Genomic DNA, 24,511 nt, shown 5'->3' with positions numbered 1-24,511 from the left:
GTAGCACACATGTGACCGGCTGCGCACATCGTGTCTGATCCTTTTGCGTCAATAACCATCGCCTGCCAGCATAAGTAGCTCGCTTACGGGTTCTCTGAATCACTCTATAGGGATATCTCCGCTGAGTAAATCTTACACTCATTTCATCCGCCCGTCTGCAAAACTCTGTCCTTTCAGTACAAAGCCTTTTTAATCGCAAAACTGCCCAACCGGAACACTGTCTCTGAACCTTTGAGGGTGATAGCTCAGGTCCGTCTCTTTACGATAAATTGAGGTGATAAACTGCCCTGCCCTTAGTGTCAATTCTAAATCCAAAAAATGGATTGTTGTTTGGGAAATGGTGGACTGAAATGATATACTGGGGGGTCACATGTTTCCAAATATTCAAGAAACTGCTGCAACCTAGCGATGGACCCAGTCCAGAGCAGCAGTATGTCATCTAAAAATCGTTTCCATGAGACAGATCAACATGTCAATTTGTCTCATGCATATTCATTAGGGATATCCTGAAAATCAGACTTACTAGTGGGTCCCAAGACTGGTTTGAGAACCACTGTTCTATACCGCACTGAATGGAATGGAGGCAGTGCATGCAAATTTGTCTCATCCACATTCATTGTGTATATCCTGAAAAACTGACTGGCCAAGTGTGTCCCAAAAACTGGGTAGAGAACCACTGCAGTATACTACTCTAGTTACAGCAGAGCCATAAGACTGGCACAACTATTAATGCTCAGCTTATTCAATACAGAAAATCTTAACACACAGTTCTAAATTTTTTCACCATTAAACTGTTTGAATGGATTGGCTCAGTTGGCACAAACTTACCCAATGAATTTGTATTGATCCAGTGAGAGCCTGAAGCAAGTTGTGAATTACAGAGATACTGATCCTGGGCCTTCTCTTGATAATCTAAAATAGAAATCAAGATTCTGGTGTTCACATGTGGATTGGACCTTTTCAAATCACTGTCCAGGAAACACCATCTTTAAGGTTCTAGATACCTTTGTCTATTGCATTATTCTTAGTTATAGCCAACAAAATCAAGTACAACATATTAGATATAAGGATGCATCACAAAATGTACAAAGAACCTAGAATAATTTACTTTTTAATTGAAAATATAGGTAGAAAAGCAAACAAATGAAAAAGCTCATAGAGAGTAAATTGAAGAAAAAACAAAAAGACAGACTGACTGACTTGCAGCTTTTATTTTCATTAAATGATCCCACAAACCCCAGAAGACAATCACAAGCATATTCTCTGTTACATCCAAGCTTTACCGTCCCCCACAGAGCCTCTCTTTTTCAATTCTTTCAATACACAGGCTTCTAAAACTTTCTTGATTTCTTTCATGCTTTCCATGCTATACTGTCATATGGCATAAGACTACAAGATAGAGTCACTAAATGTTTAACTGTACTGACCAATTGAGCACTGTTTGGCCAACTCTTCCTGCACTGGCTGGCCTGAAATGTAAAAAAACTACATTGATTATTCAAACCCAGCTCTCCTACTTAATTCAAAGCACTAACCATGATGCCAAGGGCCTCCTCAGTATGCTGTCTTTAAAAGTGGACCACGGAGACAGGAAGGGAGTGGTGAAGGAGAAGAAGGAGAAAGAAGTCGCGGAAAGACTTAACATGTTCTTTTCGTATGTATTTACAAACAAAGACACAATCAATATACCGGAACCTAAACAGTTCTTCAATGGAAATCAAGCAGAAAAACTAACATCCATGGAAGTGAGCCTTGAAGATGTGCGCAGGCAGATAGAAAAACTAAAAACTGACAAATACCCGGGTCCGGACGGAATCCATCTAAGGGTTCTGAGGGAATTAAAGGAGGAGATAGCGGAACTACTGCCGCAAATTTGCAACCTATCCCTGAAAACAGGCGTGATCCTGGAGGATTGAAAGATAGCCCATCTTTAAAAAGGGATCAAGAGGTGACCTGGGAAACTACAGACCGGTGAGTCTGACCTCGGTTCTGGGGAAAATGGCAGAAGCACTGATAAAAGAAAACATCGATGAACATTTTGAAAGAAACGAACTTCTGATAACCAGCCAACATGGTTTCTGCAGGGGGAGATCGTGCCTAACTAACTTATTGCACTTCTTCGAAGGAAAGAGACCCCATAGATATCATATACCTAGATTTCCAAAAAGCCTTTGACAAGGTGCCTCATGAACGTCTACTCCGGAAACTGAAAAACCATGGGGTGACGGAGACGTACATAGAAGGATTAGAAACTGGTTGGCGAGTAGGAAACAGAGGGTAGGGGTGAAGGGCCACTAGTCGGACTGGAGGAGGGTCACGAGCAGTGTTCCCGCTAAGCTGCGCTGGCGCACAAAATATTACATCGCAGCGCACAAGTTTCACGTCACAGCGCACACTCGAGCGGAGGTGAGAGGAAGCGGCGGCGGTCTGCCCTGATCGCCTAAGATGCAGCAGCGGCGGCTCCTTTCATGATCCCCGTAAATTACGGGGATGCCGCCGCTGCTGCATCTTAGGCGATCAGGGCAGACCGCCGCCGCTTCCTCTCACCTCCGCTCGAGTGTGCGCTGTGACGTGAAACTTGTGCGCTGCGATGTAATATTTTGTGCGCCAGCGCACGCCAGCGCAGCTTAGCGGGAACACTGTAAAGTATTCCGCAGGGCTCAGTGCTTGGGCCGCTGCTATTTAATATATTCATAAATGATCTAGAAACAGGGACGAAGTGTGAGATAATAAAATTTGCGGACGACACCAAACTATTTAGTGGAGCTCGGACTAAAGAGGACTGCGAAGAATTGCAAAGGGACTTGAACAAACTAGAGGAATGGGCGACGAGATGGCAGATGAAGTTCAACGTTGAGAAATGTAAAGTATTGCATGTGGGAAGCACAAACCCGAGGTACAACTATACGATGTTATTGAATGATGTTATTGAATGAGAGTACCCAAGAAAGGGACTTGTGGGTAATGGTGGACATGACAATGAAGCCGACGGCACAGTGTGCAGCGGCCGCTAAGAGAGCGAATAGAATGCTAGGTATAATCAAGAAGGGTATTACAACCAGAACAAAAAAGTTATCCTGCCGTTGTATCGGGCGATGGTGCGCCCGCATCTGGAATACTGCGTCCAATATTGGTCGCCGTACCTTAAGAAGAATATGGCATTACTCGAGAGGGTTCAGAGGAGAGCGACACATCTGATAAAAGGGATGGAAAACCTTTCATATGCTGAGAGATTGGAGAAACTGGGTCTCTTTTCCCTGGAGAAGAGGAGACTTAGAGGGAATATGATAGAGACTTACAAGATCATGAAATGCATAGAGAGAGTAGAGAGGGACAGATTCTTCAAACTTTCAAAAAATAAAAGAAAAAGAGGGCACTCAGAAAAGTTGAAAGGGGACAGATTCAAAATGAATGCTAGGAAGTTCTTCTTTACCCAGCGTGTGGTGGACACCTGGAATGCGCTTCCAGAGGACGTAACAGGGCAGAGTACACCAGTACTGGGGTTTAAGAAAGGATTGGACAATTTCCTGCTGGAAAAGGGGATAGAAGGGTATAAATAGAGGATTACTGCACAGGTCCTGGACCTGTTGGGCTGCCGCATGAGCGGACTGCTGGGCACGATGGACTTCAGGTCTGACCCAGCGGAGGCATTGCTTATGTTCTTATTCTGTAAGAAATTTGAATCGTAAAAACATACGAATTGCCCTACTGGGAAATACAGAAGATCTACCAAGACCAGTATCCTGTTTCCAACAGTAGCCAATCCAGGTCACAAGTACTGACAAGATCTCAAAAGAGAAAAGCAGATTTTATGTTGCTTATTGTAGAAATAAGCAGATGGGCTTTTCTTTTAGAAAATTATCCAAACCTTTTTTAAACCCTGCCAAACTAACTGCTTTTATCACATTTTATGGCAACTAATTTCAGTTTCATTACACATTGCTTGAAGAATATTTTCTTCTGTTTTAAATTTACTATATTGTAGCTTTATTGCATGCCCTCTGGGCCTAGTATTTTTGTATGAGTAAAACATGTGATTCATATCTACTCATTCCACTCTAGTCAGTACTTTATAGACCTGTTATCATTTCTCCCTTCATCTGTCTCTTCTCCAAGCTGAAGATTTCTAACTGCTTTAGCCTTTCCTCACAGGGAAGTTATCCCACCTCCTTTATCATTTTTTTCACCCTTCTTTGTACCTTTTCTAATTCTGTGTGCAGGTAAAAATCACATTACTAGGAAGGATATTAATCTTTTTTTTTCTCAGCTGAAACATATAGGAATAACCCGAATATTAGGAAAAAATGAATTATATTGGGGGGGGGCGGCAAAGGAAGGAATGTACAGTACAGATGTAAAGATGTATACAAGGTAAACTGCTCTTTAAAACAGCCTATTTTAAGTGTTTTTAGATAATTTACTCATCAATTACAAGAAACAAACATTAAAAAACCCACACTTTATTACTAAGAAAGAACTGGATTCAAAGAGAGGAATTTATATGGATCTGCCTATAGTTAGGCAGCATTCATACAGTCATTTATCCGACTGGATTGCGGCCCTCAAGGAGAGACTTTGACACCCCTGCTCTAGAGGTATCAATGAACACAAATCAGCCAAATTTGCTATTTTAAGACTTTCTTTAAGAAATTGCAGGGATAATACAAATTGAAACCGAAGGAAGTCAGAAAATGCTGATATCAAAAGAAGAAGAACTGACCTCACTTATAAGCCTGTCTATGGAGAGTGATCAAAAGGTTTGTTAGTTGCTCAGAGGCATGAAACTCTGCAAGGAAGGTTTACACCCTCCTATTGTTGATATAGAGTTTACTTTCCAGTCATTGCAGCTTTTTTTTTTTTTTTAAAACAATGATCATGCTCCAAGACAGGGTTGAAAAAGTAAATAAAGAAAGTTTCACAGACCTTCACAAACACTTTAAGAGATAAAGTTGTTTCTTCTTCTTATACTTCTTCTTCAAAATACACATCGCTCAAACAGGGAGACCCCTAATCTTTTACAAAGCTAAGTAATAGTGTTACAACCTACTTATTTTGAGCGATGTGTATTTTGAAGAAGTATAAGAAGATCTCTTAAAGTGTTTGTGAAGGACTGTGACACTTTCTTTATTTACTTTTTCAACCCTGTCTTGGAGCGTGATCATTGTTTAAAAAAAAAAAAAAGCTGCAATGAATGGAAAGTAAACTCTATATCAACACTAGGAGGGTGCAAACCTTCCTTGCAGAGTTTCACGCCTCTGAGCAACTAACAAACCTTTTGATCACTCTCCATAGACAGGCTTTCAAGTGAGGTCAGTTCTTCTTCTTTTGATTTTAAGACTTTCAGCATTGTGTATGTTGAACTTCTTAGAATTCAAATATTTGATATTCTCTTCAACATAGCCACTACACATAACCTAAAAAGTTCTCCATTACCTTTCATCATCTGTTCCAGATGCTCCCAGAGAATGTCACCTACAAAATCAGGAGCTAACTCCAGGAAGCGCTCCTTGCCAAGATTACAGAGGGTTTGACCGTTCATGATAAATCTTTGAAAATTCATATTCTCCAAGCTAAACTCATTCACTGCCCACAGAAGCCACTGGCACACCTGGTTCTCAGTCCATAACCAGGGATCTGTAAATACAATAAAAGGAAACAACCCTTAGAGAAATGCACAAAAAGTCTGGTAGTTGGAAGAACCTAGAACTATGTACAAAATAGTAGAAATGAATCCATACAATTTAAGCTGTGGGGTAAAGACAGGGATACATTTTTCCCTGTCCCCGCGGGAACTCATTTTCCCGTCCCATCCCAGCAAATTCTTTTCCAGTCCCTGCCCCATTTCTGCAAGTTCTATCCTCATCTGCACAAGCCTCAAATACTTTAAAATCATGTGTTCAAGGCAGAGCTTAGAAGAATGGGACAGGGACAACGACAAAACTCGCAGGGCTGGACGGGGAAATCGAGTTCCTGCGGGGATGGGGAAAAATTTGTCCCCGTGTCACTTTCTACTGTGGGGGTTTCAACCTTTACTCGCGGTCAGTGTTTTTATGATGCATATGTTAAAAGAACCCTAATCCCCTCTAAAAAATAATTTCCTTGTTATGGCAGGCGTGGTAACCGAAAACGACACACAGCTGCTTTGATCTGGTAAGTAAATAAAGATGGGAGGTCTCATACAGCAAACTGTAGCTCAAGGCTTTAAGTTTAAAAACATTCGTAGAAGATGCATGATATAGATGAAACATAGTTCTTGAAATGAAAACAGAAGTCAGATTTAAGAGTCTTTTTAACTATTCTCCTCAGCCCTTCTTTGTGTGTCCAGGTTCTCTCAGACTTGTGTAACACAGTGCTGACAATCCACCCTCTGTAACAAAACTAAAAAACCCACTTTTTCCTCACTGGAAGTTGACATAAGAACATAACAGCAGCCCTACTGTGTCATACGGATGCTCTATCTAACCTATTATCCTGCTTCCTTCCTGTGGCCAATCCAGGTCTCAAGTACCCGGCAGAATCCCAAAAAGTAACACGATCCCATGCTACCAATCCCAGGGCAAGCAGTGGCTTCCCCATGTCTATTTCAAAAGAAGACTATGAATTTTTTCCTCCAGGAACTAGTCCAAACCTTTTCTTTAAACTCCGATATACCAATCACTGTAACTACACCCTACATCAGTGGTCTCAAACTCACAGCCCGGGGGGGGGGGGCCGCATGTGGCACGCCAGGTACTATTTTGAGGCCCTCGGTATTTTACAATTGTTCTGGAACGTTGCCCGCCTCACTTCTGTAACCTCACACAAGCGCTTTTCCTGCATGTTGCACTGCTTTCAGCTGTGCATAGCTGAAATTATCAGAAGAAATTAAGGAAAGATTTATAAACTATAACGGAGTTTTACCTCATGCAAAGTTGTCATTTCTTTAATAAGACATTAACTATTTTTTTCTGCGGCCCCCCCCCCCACGTACCTACAAATCCAAAATGTGGCCCTGCAAAGAGTTTGAGACCGCTGACCTGCATTAACAAGTAACCACATCCTTCAGCAATATTTCCTCCTGAAATGTCCCTTAGTCTTTGTACTTTTTGAAAATTGATTCATTTGTATCCATTTCATTCACACCCCCTCGTCTAATCCCACATTTTCTCACTGACACGAGTACCCCATAAGCTCTTCAGTAATAGCTATAGGTTGTAAATAATGCTAATATGTTGCACTGTTGAAGAGCAGAGTATTACTAAAATGGTTAGGTACTTACTGTTTGGAATGCCCAGCCGATGCTGCTCCTTGGTGAAGCCATTAAATGTGGCTTTTAGGGCCTGGCTCATCACTGCCTTACTGCATGGTGTCAAGAGAGGCAATTCACAGCTGTTCAGGTCTGAGGAGAAGGTAAAGTACATGCTAAAAGTTCTCCTATGAATTGCACCTAGTTTCTATGTGGAGAGGACAGGAGTGAATAACTCTCGCACAAAAACTGCTTTTCTCCTTCAACTTACACATGAATGTTTCTTTTCAAGCTCTTAAAAGCACACTTATGATAGAAACTCACTCTAGCACTTTAGAAACAACTACTGCAGTCATCAGGACAACTTTCAGACAGGTCAGCTCACCTGAATGAATCACTGTTTACTCAGGTAAAAGGCTTTCAAAATTGTTCTTTGTTTTTGAAAGCTCCTCCTAATGGGTAAGTCCCATAATTATGGACCTAATCTAAGGTGCTACTTGCTGTCCATCAGAAACCACCCTGATACTTCCAAAACGTGAACACAGCAAAACATTGCTGATTCCACAGGAGGAGATTTAGAAATAATCTAAAAGTATGGCCGATTAAAAGGTGGATGTCTTATTAAAACACATAAGGCTGAAAAGTGTTTTTTTGACTCAGTTTCTTCCTAACTTTGTAATACCTAGGGATTTTTTCTATGTTATATAGGCTCCACCTCTCCTTAAGCATTTACAGCAATAATCCGGGGGGGAGGGGGGTAATACACCAGAAAGTGCTTCTTGTCTAGGTTACAATGGGTTTGACCATCTAAGATAACATCTCTTAAAAATATATGTATATCACATTCTCCAGACTAGCTTTCACTGCCTTGAATCATAAGAATTGCCGCTGCTGGGTCAGACCAGCAGTCCATCGTGCCCATCAGTCAACTCACGCGGAGGCCCTTAGGTTAAAGACCAGTGCCATAACTGAGACTAGACTTACCTGCGTACGTTCTGGTTCAGCAGGAACTTGTTTAACTTTGTCTTGAATCCCTGGAAGGCGTTTTCCCCTATAAAAGCCTCCAGAAGAGCGTTCCAGTTTTCCACCACTCTCTGGGGGAAGAAGAACTTCCTTACGTTTGTACGGAATCTATCTTCTTTTAACTTTAGAGAGTGCCCTCTTGTTCTCTTTACCTTGGAGAGGGTGAACATCCTGTCTTTATCTACTATGTCTATTCCCTTCATTATGTTGAATGTTTCAATCATGACCCCTCTCAGTCTCCTCTTTTCAAGGGAGAAGAGGCCCAGTTTTTCTAATCTCTCACCGTACCGCAACTCCTCCAGCCCCTTAACCATTTTAGTCGTTCTTCTCTGGATCCTTTTGAGTAGTACCGTGCCCTTCTTCATGTACGGGGACCAGTGCTGCACACAGTATCCCAGGTGAGGCTCGGTACAGCGGCATGATAACCTTCTCCAATCTGTTAGTGATTCCCTTATTAATCATTCCTAAGATTCTGTTTGCCCTTTCCGCCGCCACCATGCATTGCGTGGACGGATTCATTGACTTGTCGACCAGGACTCCCAAGTCTCTTTCCTGGGGGTTTTCTCCAAGTACTGCACCGGACATCCTGTATTTATTTATGTATAAGATTTTTGTTACCGACATGCATCACTTTACACTTATCCACGTTAAACCTCATTTGCCATGTCGCGTTCCATTTCTCGAGCATGTTTATGTCCCGTTGCAAGTCTTTGCAATCCTCCTGCATCTTCACTACTCTGAATAACTTTGTATCGTCTGCAAATTTAATCACCTCATTCGTCGTACCAATTTCCAGGTCGTTTATAAATATGTTGAAGAGCACTGGTCCAAGCACCGAACCCTGCGGCACTCCACTCATAATGCTCTTCCAGTCCAAATATTTGTTAATTTACCCTTACTCTTGCTTCTATCCACCAGCCATGGCCAGCAATGGTCAGTGCTCCCTCCCCTGGTGACTTGCGAATGCCATTTCCACAACCCCAGTCAATCTGGGAAATGAACTCCAAATTCAGGAAATACAACCAATTACCTTCTAAATGGTAGTACCACTAAACCAATTGGTCAGGCATGCAAGAACCAAATCTTATTAAATAAATATCACTCACTGGCCACTAGAGCAGGAACATGCGAGGATGATGAGTTACATCATTAACTTTTAATGCAAAAGTCCATATATTTATATATATAATAAACAAAAAAGATTTACCATGAGAAATGGAGTCCAGACCTGTTGGTACCTCTTGCTCTTCATCAAATGAGGAAAATAAGCCTGGCAGCAAGCAAGTGGAAGCAGCAAAAGTGTCAAAAGCAGCCTGGCGCTGGGGGGAGAAAAGAGAAGAAAATGTAAGTTAAAGAAAAAAAAAAAAAAAATAAACAGATATGACAGAAACTGATCCCTAATACTCTTATGATTTAGTTTTTGTAAAATTGATTGTTAAATGCTTAAAAAAGAAGTTAGATATAGCAAATGCATCATTCTAAAATAATCCCATTAGCAGTGGTTTGAGCTGTAACAAGCAACACCGAGTATATAGATTTGGTACCCCTTCCCACCTTAAGATCCATGGGATCTGGATTCGCCATAAAGGGGAGGGGGAGGTGAGAAAAAGGGAACACAGCTTTTGTGTAACCCCCTTTCTCTCAATGAACAGTATGTCTCAGGAGAGGGAACCAATCCAGCCTTTTAGTTGGTGAAGTTCAGATTTGCCATCTTGGGAGAGGAGAATAGTAGAGATGGAGATTACATTTGTAGAAGCTTTTCTTCCCTAGAGCCTAGGACTCCATTTTATTACATTACATTACATTAGGGATTTCTATTCCACCATTACCTTGCGGTTCAAGGCGGCTTACAAAAGATTTATAAACAGGGTAGAGAGTACATAAGCACATAAGCAATGCCTCTGCTGGGTCAGACCTGAGGTCCATCATGCCCAGCAGTCCGCTCACGCGGCGGCCCAACAGGTCCAGGACCTGTGCAGTAATCCTCTATTTATACCCCTCTATCCCCTTTTCCAGCAGGAAATTGTCCAATCCTTTCTTAAACCCCTGTACTGTACTCTGCCCTATTACTCCCTCTGGAAGCGCATTCCAGGTGTCCACCACTCGTTGGGTAAAGAAGAACTTCCTAGCATTCGTTTTAAATCTGTCCCCTTTCAACTTTTCCAAGTGTCCTCTTGTTCTTTTATTTTTTGAAAGTTTGAAGAATCTGTCCTTCTCTACTCTCTCAATGCCCTTCATGATCTTATAAGTCTCTATCATATCCCCTCTAAGTCTCCTCTTCTCCAGGGAAAAGAGACCCAGTTTCTCCAATCTCTCAGCGTATGAGAGGTTTTCCATCCCTTTTATCAAGCGTGTCGCTCTCCTCTGAACCCTCTCGAGTAACGCCATATCCTTCCTAAGGTACGGAGACCAATATTGGACGCAGTATTCCAGATGCGGGCACACCATCGCCCGATACAATGGCAGGATAACTTCTTTTGTCCTTGTTGTAATACCCTTCTTGATTATGCCTAGCATTCTATTTGCTTTCTTAGCGGCTGTTGCGCACTGTGCCGTCGGCTTCATTGTCATGTCCACCATTACCCCCAAGTCCCTTTCTTGGTTGCTCTCATTCAATAATATCCCTCCCATCGTATAGTTGTACCTCGGGTTTCTGTTTCCAACATGCAATACTTTACATTTCTCAACGTTGAACTTCATCTGCCATCTCGCCGCCCATTCCCCCAATTTGTTCAAGTCCCTTTGCAATTCTTCGCATTCCTCTTTAGTCCCAGCTCCACTAAATAGTTTTGTATCGTCCGCAAATTTTATTATCTCACACTTCGTGCCTGTTTCTAGATCATTTATGAATATATTAAATAGCAGCGGCCCGAGCACTGAGCCCTGCGGAACACCACTCGTGACCCCCATCCAGTCCGAGTAGTGGCCCTTCACCCCTACCCTCTGTTTCCTACCCGCCAACCAGTTTCTGATCCATCTATGTACGTCTCCGTCCACTCCATGGTTCTTCAGTTTCCGGAGTAGACGTTCGTGAGGCACCTTGTCAAAGGCTTTTTGGAAATCAAGGTATATGATGTCTATGGGGTCTCCTCTGTCCATCCGTTTGTTAATTCCTTCGAAGAAGTGCAATAAGTTCGTTAGGCACGATCTCCCCCTGCAGAAACCATGTTGGGTTGTTTTCAAAAGTTCGTTTCTTTCCAGATGTTCATCGATGTGTTCTTTAATCAGTGCTTCCGTCAGTTTCCCCGGAACCGAAGTCAAACTCACTGGTCTGTAGTTTCCCGGGTCACCTCTTGATCCCTTTTTAAAGATGGGCGTGACATTGGCTATCTTCCAATCCTCCGGGATCATGCCTGTTTTCAAGGATAGGTTGCAAATTTGCTGCAGTAGTTCCGCTATCTCCTCCTTTAATTCCTTCAGAACCCTGGGATGGATTCCGTCCGGACCCGGGAATTTGTCAGTTTTAAGTTTTTCTATCTGCCTGTGTACATCAAGGCTCACTTCCATGGATGTTAATTTTTCTGCTTGATTTCCATTGAATATTTGTTCAGGTTCCGGTATGTTGGTTGTGTCTTCGTTTGTAAATACAGACGAGAAGAACATGTTGAGTCTTTCTGCGACTTCTTTCTCCTCCTTCACCGCTCCCTTCCTGTCTCCTTCGTCCAGCGGTCCTACCTCCTCCCTAGCTGGCTGTTTCCCTTTAACATATCTGAAGAACGGTTTGAAATTTCGTGCCTCCCTGGCTAGCCTCTCTTCATACTCTCTTTTGGCTTTTCGAACCACACGGTGACATTCTTTTTGATACTTCCTGTGCTCCTTCTGGTTCCCTTCAGTTTTGTCCTTTTTCCATTCCCTGAATGAATTTTTCTTATTGCCTATCGCTTCCTTCACTATTTTAGTCATCCATACTGGGTCTTTTGTTCGACCCTTTTTGCACCCCTTTCTGAATCTGGGGATGTGCAGATTTTGTGCCTCGCTCACTGTGTCTTTGAAAAAAGACCAGGCATGTTCTACTGTTTGCCATTTTTTGGAAGTGTTCCTAAGTTTCTTCCTTACCATTTCCCTCATTGCTTCATAGTTTCCTTTCCTGAAGTTGAAAGATGTCGCTATGGTTCTCTTTCCGTTCGGTATGCCTACTTCAACCTTGAACTTGATCATATTATGATCACTGTTTCCCAACGGTCCCACTACTTCCACTTCCTTTGCAGGTCCCCTTAGTCCATTTAGGATTAAATCCAGAGTGGCATTTCCTCTCGTCGGTTCTCTAACAAGCTGCTCCATGAAGCAATCTTGTATAGCCTCCAGGAATTCTGTCTCCCTAGCGCATCTTGAGCTTCTTTGGTAGTTAAGAACAAGGAGGCTTAACAGAAGATTTATAAACTACAATTGTCCTTGCTATAATAGTAAAGGGTAGATCCTTTGTCTATTTTAGTGTTGTTGAGAGCACGTGAGGTTAGGGCTGTTTCAGGAATTTCTTGAAAAGTATAGTTTTTAGTTTTTTTCTGAATGTATTTTAGTGTGGGGTGGACATCAGAAGGTTGGAGATCTGGTTGTCCAGTCTTGCTGCTTGAGTGGCTAGGAGGCCGTCGGTGTAGTTTTGATCGTTTTACTTCTTTGATCGGGGGAGGAATGAATGGGGAATGGGGAATGCGTTTTTCTGTGTCTGGTTGTGGATGCTGGGATGAGGCGGTTGTTCAGGTAGGATGGGTTATTCTGGTCACATTCCATGTCTAAAATATCTGCTTCCATGACATCCCCATTTAGGTTCCTGATGAAAGCTCAGTCAGGCAACTCCCTCAATTGATTACATTCTAAAATGATGGGCGTGACAGACACAAAAGGACCTTTCAAAATTCAGAAACTAATCTCTGATCAGAATCTAAAATCAGAATGCAGTGCAATTTTGCTTTGTATAAGGAGACAATGCTGTTTTTAGGAGACCCTCTCAATATGTATGAAGGCCATAAAACAATCAATTGCTGGAGCTGAATAAAGCCCACCCCCAAAAGGAAAAAAAAATGTATGACACACTATTAATGGTGCTTTGGGCATGCAACTTATCTCAATGAACCAATTAGCACTGATAATTGGCTTAAGTAATTAGCATTAATTGGTTTTAATTTAAATTTATGCATGGCATTAAATAGAGGGGGCAAGGAAATAGACTTATGGATGGATTGGGGGAGTTCCTCAAAGTTACACATGTAATTGTAGAATAAGGGGCATCCATGCCTAATTTTGATGCATGAGGTTTTTACACCACATTCCCGTTGGTGCAAATGGTTGCGCCTAGTTAGGTATGGCTCTCAGGTGTAAGCGGTATTCTATAAACCATGCCTAACTTTAGGCACCAATTACAGAATAGCACTTAGGCAGGTTTTTTTTCGGTGCAATAGAATTCAGTCCTAAAAGAGAAAAGCCATAATTGTATTTGAGCAAAACCGATTCCAATCACAGTGTTGTAAATGGTCTTTAAAAAAAAAAAAAAAACCTATTTCTTTCCTGCTTCGATTTATTACTGCACTGGCCGAGGACTGAAAAATAAAAGTTTTCTTCCAAACAAGAGCCCCTATGTACCCTTTTGGCACTTGTATAAAGAAAGAAGCACTCCTCTGAAATATACCAAAGCTCCCACACCCAGACCTGCAACTTACACCCAAGTTCCCAATATAATGGTGTTTGTTCACTAAAAAGACCATTCATGACTACCAATTAAGATCTGGGTTTTGGTTTTTGTTGTTTTTTTTTTTTAAATAAAATTATACTGCTGCTAAGAATAGTAAGCAGGATGACTAAAGTGGCTGACTTCAGTTCTGGACATAATTTATGCTCCATCCTATTTACAGTCTGTGAAAAGGACTAACGTCAACACAGGGTGCATTCTTTCCTTCTGCCTCATATTTATGGAGGAGCAGTCATTCCCCAATCACAAAGCCTATTCATTGTGTTAGTAGTAGAAACACAAAGCTATAAAACCAAAGCCAGAAAAAGATCGGAGCGCTTCAGTAAACACAAGCTACCAACACAAGCACACAAAAGGACGATCTCTTTGGCATGCTGCAAGTATTATGACAAGTGTTAACAGTAAATTTGAGACAGAGCATATTCCCAAAAAATGAACCTCACGCTTAAGCTAGGGTAATTCCAAAATGAATTACTTTTGCATATACCATACCAAAAAAAGAAGGGAGGAAGAGGACTTATTTGAATACAAACCCATAACATTTTACAAACAAAAAACAACTTAGGGCTACCTCCACAAGGATATAGGGCATTTCACATACATGATTAAAAAACAAAGCATAGATACCTCCAGAGGAATACTGAAGCATTACCCTGGACATTAGATCAGGGTTTAGTTGTTCGGTTTAAGTCCCATTTAAAGACACATCTTTTCGAATTAGCTTTTAATTAGAATTAGGTAGGGTCTGGTTGTCTGGATGGTCCAGCTTGCAGCTCCAACCCCCCCCTTCTTTGCCAAATGTTTGTTTTTATAATTCTAGCTGTCCTTAACTACGAGTATTTTGACTGAAGCCCTGAAAAGCAACACAATCACATTTTTAATAAACAAATGTAAAGACAAGAGCCTAAAGCACCCTACAAAGATACCAACTGATTCAGCCACCACAGGGTGAAATCATTAACCGATAAAGCAGCCATCCTCTGGCATTTCATGTAATCTTTATGGATTGAGCATGTCACAAACACAAGAAGAGGGCAACGACTTAGAGCAGTAGTCTTCATTAAATTTTTAAGCTGAAGCCACTTTGGGTCCAACTGAACTGAAAGAGAGCCGCCAACTACTGTATCTTAAAAAGTGAGGCTGTGACACTACCGACCAGTGTGTGTCAATGATATCTACTCCACAAGTCTGTCCTCAAACTTTTTATAATGTATATGCTGAAGTTGGTAGCCATTTCTAAATGCATTTTCTTCATCTACTAGAAATGCCTTCTTCAAGCATGTGGCTTTTTCTCCCACTCGCTTTCCTCTGTATCATGAATAATGACATTGGGAAAGAATTTGTTTCCCGTCCCCCGTGTCATTCTTTATAGGAGAGAGGGAAAAATCATTATGGATGGGCATAGCTATTGACCCCTCAAGCCTTGAACTGAAGAATGCTGGTGTAGAAGGACTTAGGTTCAGATAAGACACTAAAGAATGATCAGGGATAGTTTCTCGTGGTTATCCGCAGGGATGGGGATATGAGTTTGGGTGAAGAGGCAAAAAGTAGCAGAAAAACAGCCAGAATGATGAGAAGAGTCACTCCAGAAGAACCCTGGACTAGAGGTCTGCACGGGAACGGGGATCGCGGGAATCCCCTCTAACCCATGGGACTCCCACGGGGACCCCCCTCTGGCCCACGGGACTCCCATGGGGATGGAAGGCTTTGGAAGCAGGGTTCGTCCATATAATATAATGGACATGTCAGCCTTAGTAAAAGAGGGGGCTTATAAGTTAATTACCTGAACAGAAAACAAAAAAAGGGTTCCACCAAAGAGATTCCACAAGGAAAACAGCAGCGCAAACACAAAAGAAACTGTGGAATTGATGATCCTGTCAGAAGTAATTGCTGCTTTTTATGGGGATGGGCAGAGATAGAGGTAATTCCTTGCGGGGATGGGTGGGAATGGAGAGGATCCTGACGGGGACGGAGAGAATCCTGGCGGGGACGGGCGGGGATGGGTGGGATTTCTGTCCCCGTGCAACTCTCTACACTGGACTAGAGTGAAAAATGATCTATACACCGACAGTAAGGCAGTCCCCTCCTTGAGCATTGGAATGTGGGGTTTACAGAGAGGAATGGCATTCAAGGAACCTACATGAGTTCAACCGGCATATACGATCTTACTGAGAAAGGTAAACACTTGAAAAGAACCTGCCTATGTTTTAAGAAAACATCCTTCAGAAAGGAGTTTCTCCAACGAGTGTGGATTAAGGGCACAGATACAAAAACCCAGCAGGTACAAGAACAAATACCCTCATCTGTGGAACAAATTCAGCTTTGCCTCAGGAGGCCTAGTGTGAGCTTAGACAACCACAGCCTGCAACTGTAACCACCATAAAAGTAATTTTTTTCCAAATGATTAGCAGTTTGAACATTTATGTTTTTAAATTACAGCCAAACAAATTATGAAAATGTTGTTGTTACCATACATTCCAAAAATGTGATCCTTTACATCAGTGGTTCCCAACCCTGTCCTGGAGGACCACCAGGCCAGTCGGGTTTTCAGGATAGCACTAATGAATATGCATGCCTGGCACCTCCATTATATGTTGATCTCTCTCATGCATATTCATTAGGGCTATCCTGAAAACCCGACTGGTCTGGTGGTCCTCCAGGACAGAGTTGGGAACCACTGCTTTACATAAAAGGAATACATGACAAAGTTAATCCTATTGGGGGTTTTTTGTTTTGTTTTTTAAAATTTGAGCACAAAATAATGGGCTGCAGTAGTTCTCACAGTACTGATGAGATCGGATGTTGAATATATTGGAGGTGAGGATAGGGCTGTGTTGGATCAAAAGCACACCCTTCTGCTCTTTCTGGCATCTGTTATTTAAAAAGGGACAGCAATAAAATCCTGCAATGAATAGATACCAGAGGATAACAAAAACAACTTCCCTCCCTCACACACAGAATAGTGTGTGAGGGAGGGATCCAGGTGGCCCAGATGCACAAACAGGTTGCTGAGGCAGGAATGAGTGGGCATCCCTTCTGTCTCTCTGGGTGTATGTTGCTGTCACGGGGGCGGCTCATCATCAGGGGGCTGCTCAGCTTGCTTCTTTTTTTTTTTAATTAATGGAGCAGATATTTTGTGTGTGTGTAATACACGCACAGCATCTGTGCCCATTTAAAAAAAGATATGTTATGTTATGTTATAAAATATTAATTTCAGGGCTGAATTAATCAGTAGGACAGGTAAGCGACTAGTTTTGACCAGTCGCTTTTATTGGATCACTAAAAGCAATCACTTTTTTGTACATCGTGAAGCTATGTTAGAGTAATCAATCGCTGCTAGTTTACATGTCATTTCAATATTAATGACTTTATTTGCATGGCTGGATCAGAGAATGGGCGATCCTGCAGAAATCAAGTGGCAAGCCATTTTGTGCATCGGGTTAGCAAATCCAATCATTGTTAAACCAGTCAAAACCAGTTTAGATCATTAGACGATTACCGAGTTTAGTGCCATCTGGACCTTAGAAGCTAGTATATGAGGTCAGGGTTTTCTTGGGCTACAATACTGGTGCATAACTCTGCCTCTAACCTCACCTACTTTTGGGTAGGCACCTCAGTGTAGACACCTACCTCACGCCTACCAAGTTAAGCACCTAAATGAAAATTAATTTTTAAAAATTGGTTTTCTAATAGCACTGTTCAATTAATAGAGCCGACTGAACCAATTAAAAAATTTTTAAAATAGGTGCCTACCAGTAGGCGCCATTTATAAAATCAGGCATTAAGTGCTCCGATCACCCCAACAATTACAGTGGTGCCTCACACAACGAACTTAATTGGTTCCAGGAGCAAGTTTGTTATGTGAAACGTTCGTTATGTGAAACGCGTTTTCCCATAGGAATACATGTAAAAAAAAATAATTCGTTCTGCAGCATAAAATATGCTAAGATGACATAAAAAAGATAAATTTTTGGTTATTATTTTTATTTAGATACATCTAAAAACATAATTGTTTTTTAAAACAACACACATTTTTTAAATTTAAAGACAGACTAAGTAGAGTCTAATTTTACAGTGAGAGGGCAGAGTCTCAGCGGCAAAAACTGGGACTTAACTGTTCATTTTTTTTTTTTTCTACCGTGTTTCCCCGATGATAAGGCAGGGCCATCAAATAAGACAGCCCCCCCTTTTTAGAAAAAAATGTAAAATAAGGCACCCCCCCGCAAATAAGCCACCCACCGATACCTGCGCTTACCCGAATCGGGTGGTACGGTGGGTGACTCCGTGTAGTCCCTGGCACCCCCGACACGATCGGGGCAAGAGGGAGCTCAAGCCCTCTTGCCCCCCCGACTCCCCGACACGATCGGGGCAAGAGGGAGCTCAAGCCCTCTTGCCCCCCCCCCCGACTCCCCGACACGATCGGGGCAAGAGGGAGCTCAAGCCCTCTTGCCCCCCCCCGACTCCCCGACACGATCGGGGCAAAAGGGAGCCCAAGCCCTCTTGCCCCGCCGATTCCCCAACTCCCCGACAATATCGGGCCAGGAGGGAGCCCAAGTCCTCCTGGCCACGGCGACCCCCTAACCCCACCCTGCACTACATTACGGGCAGGAGGGATCCCAGGCCCTCCTGCCCTCGACGCAAACCCCCCCTCCCCCCAACGACCGCCCCCCCCCAAGAACCTCCGACCGACCCCCAGCCGACCCGCGACCCCCCTGGCCGACCCCCACGACACCCCCAACCCCCTTCCCCGTACCTTTCTGTAGTTGGCCGGACAGACGGGAGCCAAACCCGCCTGTCCGGCAGGCAGCCATCGACGGAATGAGGCCGGATTGGCCCATCCGTCCCAAAGCTCCGCCTACTGGTGGGGCCTAAGGCGCCTGGGCCAATCAGAATAGGCTCGGGAGCCTTAGGTCCCTCCTGGGGGCAGGGCCTGAGGCACATGGTCGGGTTGGGCCCATGTGCCTCAGGCCCCGCCCCCAGGAGGGACCTAAGGCTCCCGGGCCTATTCTGATTGGCCCGATCGTGTCGGGGAATCGGCGGGGCAAGAGGGCTTGGGCTCCCTTTTGCCCCGATCGTGTCGGGGAGTCGGGGGGGCAAGAGGGCTTGAGCTCCCTCTTGCCCCGATCGTGTCGGGGAGTCGGGGGGGCAAGAGGGCTTGAGCTCCCTCTTGCCCCGATCGTGTCGGGGAGTCGGGGGGGCAAGAGGGAACCAGGCGGAGAGAGGGCAGTTAAGCGCAGTGCCTGCGCAGAAGGATGCAGCTCGGGCGACTTCGTTGTGTGAAACGAAGTTCGTTGTACGGATCAAGACATAAAGTTCGTTGTGCGCAGCGTTCGCTGTGCGAGGCGTCCGTTATGCGAGGCACCACTGTATTAGTAGTTCCTATGTTCAGATATAATCAAATTCAAAGTATAATGTTTAGTGTTAATGGTCTCACTACATGGAATTCTCTACCAGCTCAATTAGGTTTGAAGACTTATTTTCCAAAATTCCAAGACTGGCCTAAAAACTTCTTTTTCAGAATGCCTTTACATAATCTAGCCCTCCTAAAGTAATAATTTCATTACTTTATTCCTTGGTATGCAGGTGCAGCCATGCAGCAGAGGGTCTGAAATGCACAATTCTATTCTTCCTACCTTTTCTATTACTATTCTACCATGAAATGGGAGTTCATGTTCCCCTTCTACTATTTACATCCCTTCTACTATTGTACATCACTCAGGTGGTCCCTGGATGGTAAAACAAAATACAAATTAAATTTGAAACTTGAAATTTGGAACTTCAATGAATTCTTAGCTTGCTTTAATCTACATAACACCACTAGGAAGTGAATTTCTGCATTTGCCAGAATTGTATCAGCAATGTTAGCTTAGGCTTGTGTGGTATTAAGACACAGGCTTGCAAGGATAAATAATAATAATGTTAATAACCCCACCTACTGCTCAGAGACCATTAACCTTTTTACATATGGAAATACCCATGTGCAGCTGTCTGGACTATCCACAAGACTTCCCAACTTGACCTGTAGGTCCCAGAGGTCATTAGGTTTTCAGGATATCACCAAATGAATATGAACGAGTGTGCACGCTAATGTCTGATGTATAGCAAGGCAGATTCTCATAAGCGTTTCTAGTTTTGTAAGAGACAGAGGTGGGGGCTCCCAGAAACACCTTTCTTAAATTGTTTTATGAAAACAAAGAGATGGTTAAGTCCCTTGATAAGAAAGTAGCACCACACTCCTAAAGGATGACACAGGGCTTAAAGAAAGTCTGAACTGCTGAAAGCAGTTTTCATCCAAGTCATTACTAAAGACAAACCCTGTTGTATTCAGATTAACTGCAAACAGAGGTAAAGTTTCTGTTTAGCAAACAAAAAAGAGCAAATAAAATGAATGCAAAATAATTTTAAACTGTCAGAAAGGCATGAATATAGGCACGTCGACAAAGTATAATGAAATGTTAACTAATCTTATCTGTGAAGACCAAATCATCTTAAAAGCAAAATGGGGTAGGATGTCAGATTTTGCAACCACCTCATCTCTTTAATCTTCCTTCCTAGCAATGGCCTTATGACCAAGTGGGTTCATAGACAAAGGCGCGCCGAGAAACTGAGCGCAAGGCGGAAGCCCGCGCCAAAGAAAAACAGTGTTTTAAGGGGCTCCGACGGGGGGGGTGTTCGTAGAGAACCCCCCCCCCACTTTACTGAATACATATTGCACTGATGTTGTGGGGGGGTTGGGGGGTTGTAACCTCCCTCATTATATGGGAAACTTCAGTTTTTCCCTGTTTTTTAGGGAAAAAGTGAGTTTTTCAGTATAATGGGGGGGCTACAAGCCCCCCAAACCCCCCACAATGCCGGCGCGATCTATATTCAGTAAAGTGGGGGGATTCCCCCCCACACCCCCTGTCAGAGCCCCTTAAAACACTGTTTTTCTTCGGCGCAGGCTTCTGCTTTGCGCTCAGTTGTCTGGGCGCGCCTTTGTCGGCACGCGCTTTTGACCTGTCACCGACCAAATGAGCCCCTAACAGCACACATCCCTGTAACTATAATATTAACCCACTAAAAGACTAAGGCTCTGAATCAGCCAGTGATAAGCAGCACGCCGTCCACCAGATGCTGCCATTCAACCCGGATAGTCAATGCCGGGCTATTTGCAGCTAGCAGCATTGAATATCCGCGGGATTTTTTTGACCAGCTCTAAAACTTAACCAGCAAAGTAAATATTCAGTGCTGGCCAGTTAAGTTAATAGCAAGCAAGATGGAATGAATAAATAGCAGCCCTAGTTTGACAGCTAAACTTAGCTAGCCAGTACTTAAATATTCATGACATAACTATGAATATTCTTTGGAGATATCAGCTATCTCCTGCTAAATATTTGCAATTAGCTAGCCAAATGTCATTTAATTGGCTAGAAGCTGTTCCTGGCTGGTTAAATAGCAATGCTTTTTTTTTTGGGGGGGGAGGAAAGGGAAAATGTTTTATGTTTTTAACAGAGTTAACTCAAGAGAACGCATGATATTTAAAACAAATGAAATGGGCTAAATCATTTGAAATGTAATAACAAAGAAAGACATTATATTGCAACATACATATTGCTAGATGACCCGTCAAAAGCGCACCGGACTTTGGCACACCGACAATCCCGCAGTGACATTTGCACGCAGGACGTATGTGTGCCGCCGCTTCTGCCACCTTGAAGCCTTTCTGTTAGTGTGGTGAAGGGGTGTCTGGGACCCCCCACTACATTTTCAAGTTCTCACGCTCCCGTTGGGGGGAGGGAACTTCTCCCACAACAATGAAAGCTTACTAACAGCGAAAACGGAAAGGAGAATGGGAGTTTTTAGCGTACTTGGGAGGTTCTCCCCCCCCCACCCAACAGGAGCACGAGGATCCCCTCCCCTCCCAGCACAGCACTAACGGAAAGGTTTCAAAGTGGCGGGAGTGGTGGCGCGTATATGTCCTGCATGCAAATGTCACCACAGGATTGTTGGCGTGCCAAAGTCCGGCATGCTTTTGACGGTGTACCATATTGCTATTATGTCCTTGATGCTAGCTTAACTTAGACCGGAAGTGTTGCCTTCTAACAAGAAAGCATCAGAGAATGCCTCCATGTCACTAGGACACCTTCCTAACTATGGCTTCCAGATATGGAGTAAGGGTAATTGTAAACTGCAGAGAAGTTGCAATTTGCTGTATTATCAAGCAACTGTAAATTAAAAAAGCAACAACAACAAAAAAATCTAATCTTAACCATCAAGAACAATCCAGCCTATCTGATTTTCAGAATATTCACAAATGATATAGATATGAGAAGTTTATACAAAAGTGGGAGGTCACTAACTTCTCATGCATATTCATTTGTAAATGCCCTGAAAACCTGAGTGAGCAAGCAAGTGAGCTTCAAGGACCAGGGTGACAGCCACAAATTGACTGATCTTGATGCTATATATATACAAAATATAAGAGATACCATTAACCCAAAAGTCCATCAGTTCAGTATTCTGCTTTCAACAGTGGCCAATCTAGGTCACAAGTATTTGGTAGGATCCCAAAAATAAATCAATATGGCATGCTGCTTACCTCTTCCTTCCTCAACCAAAGCTATCTTAATACATAGTTTACTGACTTTTCCCTCCAGGAACATGTCCCAATGTGATTAAACCCTAGCTATGCCAACTGCATATTTAAACACTGAAGTACATGGTATAAGCAAACAAATAGAATATTCTATCTGAATTGTGTTAAATATACTAAGTAATTTCATGGTATGTCAAAGAGTTTAAAAAAATTAATTAATGTTTCCCCATTCTACTCTGCTCATGATTTTATAGACACAGGAAATGACAGCAGATAAAGACCTGAATGATCCATCTAGTCTACCCATTAGTTACACACATTATAAATATAGGATTAAATTGTCTTTTCTTTGATATTTCTGGGCCATAAACCATAAAGTCCACCCAGTACCATCCCTAGGTCCCAATTACTGGAGTTGCCATCGAAACTCACTCCAACCTATCCAACCAGCTTGTTATTTGCGGGATATATATAGTAAAGTCTGCCCAGCAATGTCCTCATGTTTCAAGTTACTGGAGTTTCCATTGATGCCTTCCCCAGCCCATCCTAAACCGAATCACCATACACGGGACACAGACCGTGCAAGTCTGCTCAGAACCGGCCTTAGTTATTCAGTTTATACCATTCATAAGAACATAAGAAACGCCTTCACCGGATCAGACCCTAGGTCCTTCTAGTCCGGCGACCCGCACACGCGGAGGCCAATGCTAGGTGCTTTCTGATGGAGACCTTGATTACCCGTATCCCTCAATGTGATTTGCAAGAAGGTATGCATCCAACTTGCGCTTGAATCCCAAAATGGTAGCCTCCATCACAACCTCCTCCGGGAGAGCATTCCAAGCGTGTACCACTCGCTGTGCGAAACAGAACTTCCTGACATTTGGCATTTTCTAATTAGGAGATCCTCTGTATTTATACCACGTTTTTTTAATTCCGTCACTGTTTTCCTCTTCATCACCTCCTTCAGGAAAGCATTCCAGACATCAACCACCTTCTCTGTGAAAAATAATTTCCTAACATTACTCATAAATCTACCACCCCGCAACCTCAATTATGCCCTCTAGTTTTACAATTTTCCCTTCTCTGGAAAAGATTTGGTTCTATATTAATACTTTTCAAGTATTTAAACATCTGTATCATATTTCCCCTGACCCTCAGGTCTTCCAGTCTCTTCTTGTTTGTCTTTTGGCACAAACCTCTTGCCATTTTTGTCACCTTCCTCTGGACCACTTCAACTCTTTTTATATCCTTCACCAGATAGGGTCTCCAAAACTGAACACAATACTCCATGTGTGGCTTCACCAACGACATGTACAGGGGCATCAACAACTCCCTCCTTCTGCTAGTTACTCCTTTCTCTATACAGCCTAGCATCCTTCTGGCTACACTCACCGCCTTATCATACTGTTTTATCACCTTCAGATCCTCAGAAACCATCACCCCAAGGTCCCTCTCCCCACCTGTGCAAATCAGCCTCACCTCCCAGCACATATTGCTCCTTCGGATTTCTACACCTCAAATGCATCACCCTGCAAGTCTTTGCACTGAAATTTAGTTGCCAGACTGGACCATTCTTCTAACTTTTGCAGATCCTTTTCATGTTTACCACTCCCTTCAGGGTGTCACTTTTCTCCTCATCTGGCTCTTCTTCAAATTAAAGATCCCTAATCTCTTTAACCTTTTCTCACAGAGGAATGGGCTCTATCACCTTTATCATTTTGTTCGCCCTTCTCTGTACCATTTTCTAATTCTAATGAATCTTTTTGAGATGCAGCGACCAGAACAATACACAAAATTCAAAGTGCAGCTGAACCATTCTCGTTCTAATTAATTCTCAATATTATGAGCAGAGGATTTTATTGTTCACAGTGATGACTTCATCCTTTCCCTGGGTAGCAACTCCTAAAGTAGAACATAACAACATGTAGCTATACTTCAATTACCACCTACATTCATCACTTTGTACTTGTCCACATTAAATTTCATCTGCCATCTGGATGCCCCA

At 42.9% G+C, this 24,511-nt stretch overlaps 1 protein-coding gene across 1 annotated transcript in view; it reads right to left on the bottom strand.

Moving 5' to 3' along the window:
• ETS2 (ETS proto-oncogene 2, transcription factor) overlaps positions 1–24,511 on the bottom strand; it is a 57,586-nt gene that overhangs the window by 12,419 nt on the left and 20,656 nt on the right. Inside the window, exons 3-6 of the mRNA XM_033941958.1 lie at positions 9,456–9,567; positions 7,259–7,378; positions 5,434–5,634; positions 829–912 (exon numbers count right to left, since the gene is read on the bottom strand). Coding sequence (XP_033797849.1) covers positions 829–912; positions 5,434–5,634; positions 7,259–7,378; positions 9,456–9,567 — 517 coding nt within the window. The remainder of the gene's footprint in view (positions 1–828; positions 913–5,433; positions 5,635–7,258; positions 7,379–9,455; positions 9,568–24,511) is intronic.

This window comes from Geotrypetes seraphini, chromosome 4 (assembly GCF_902459505.1).
Source record: "Geotrypetes seraphini chromosome 4, aGeoSer1.1, whole genome shotgun sequence".
NCBI classification, from domain to species: Eukaryota; Metazoa; Chordata; class Amphibia; order Gymnophiona; family Dermophiidae; genus Geotrypetes; species Geotrypetes seraphini.
Note: the sequence above shows the minus strand (reverse complement) of the source record. Positions and strands in the feature narration are given on the sequence as shown.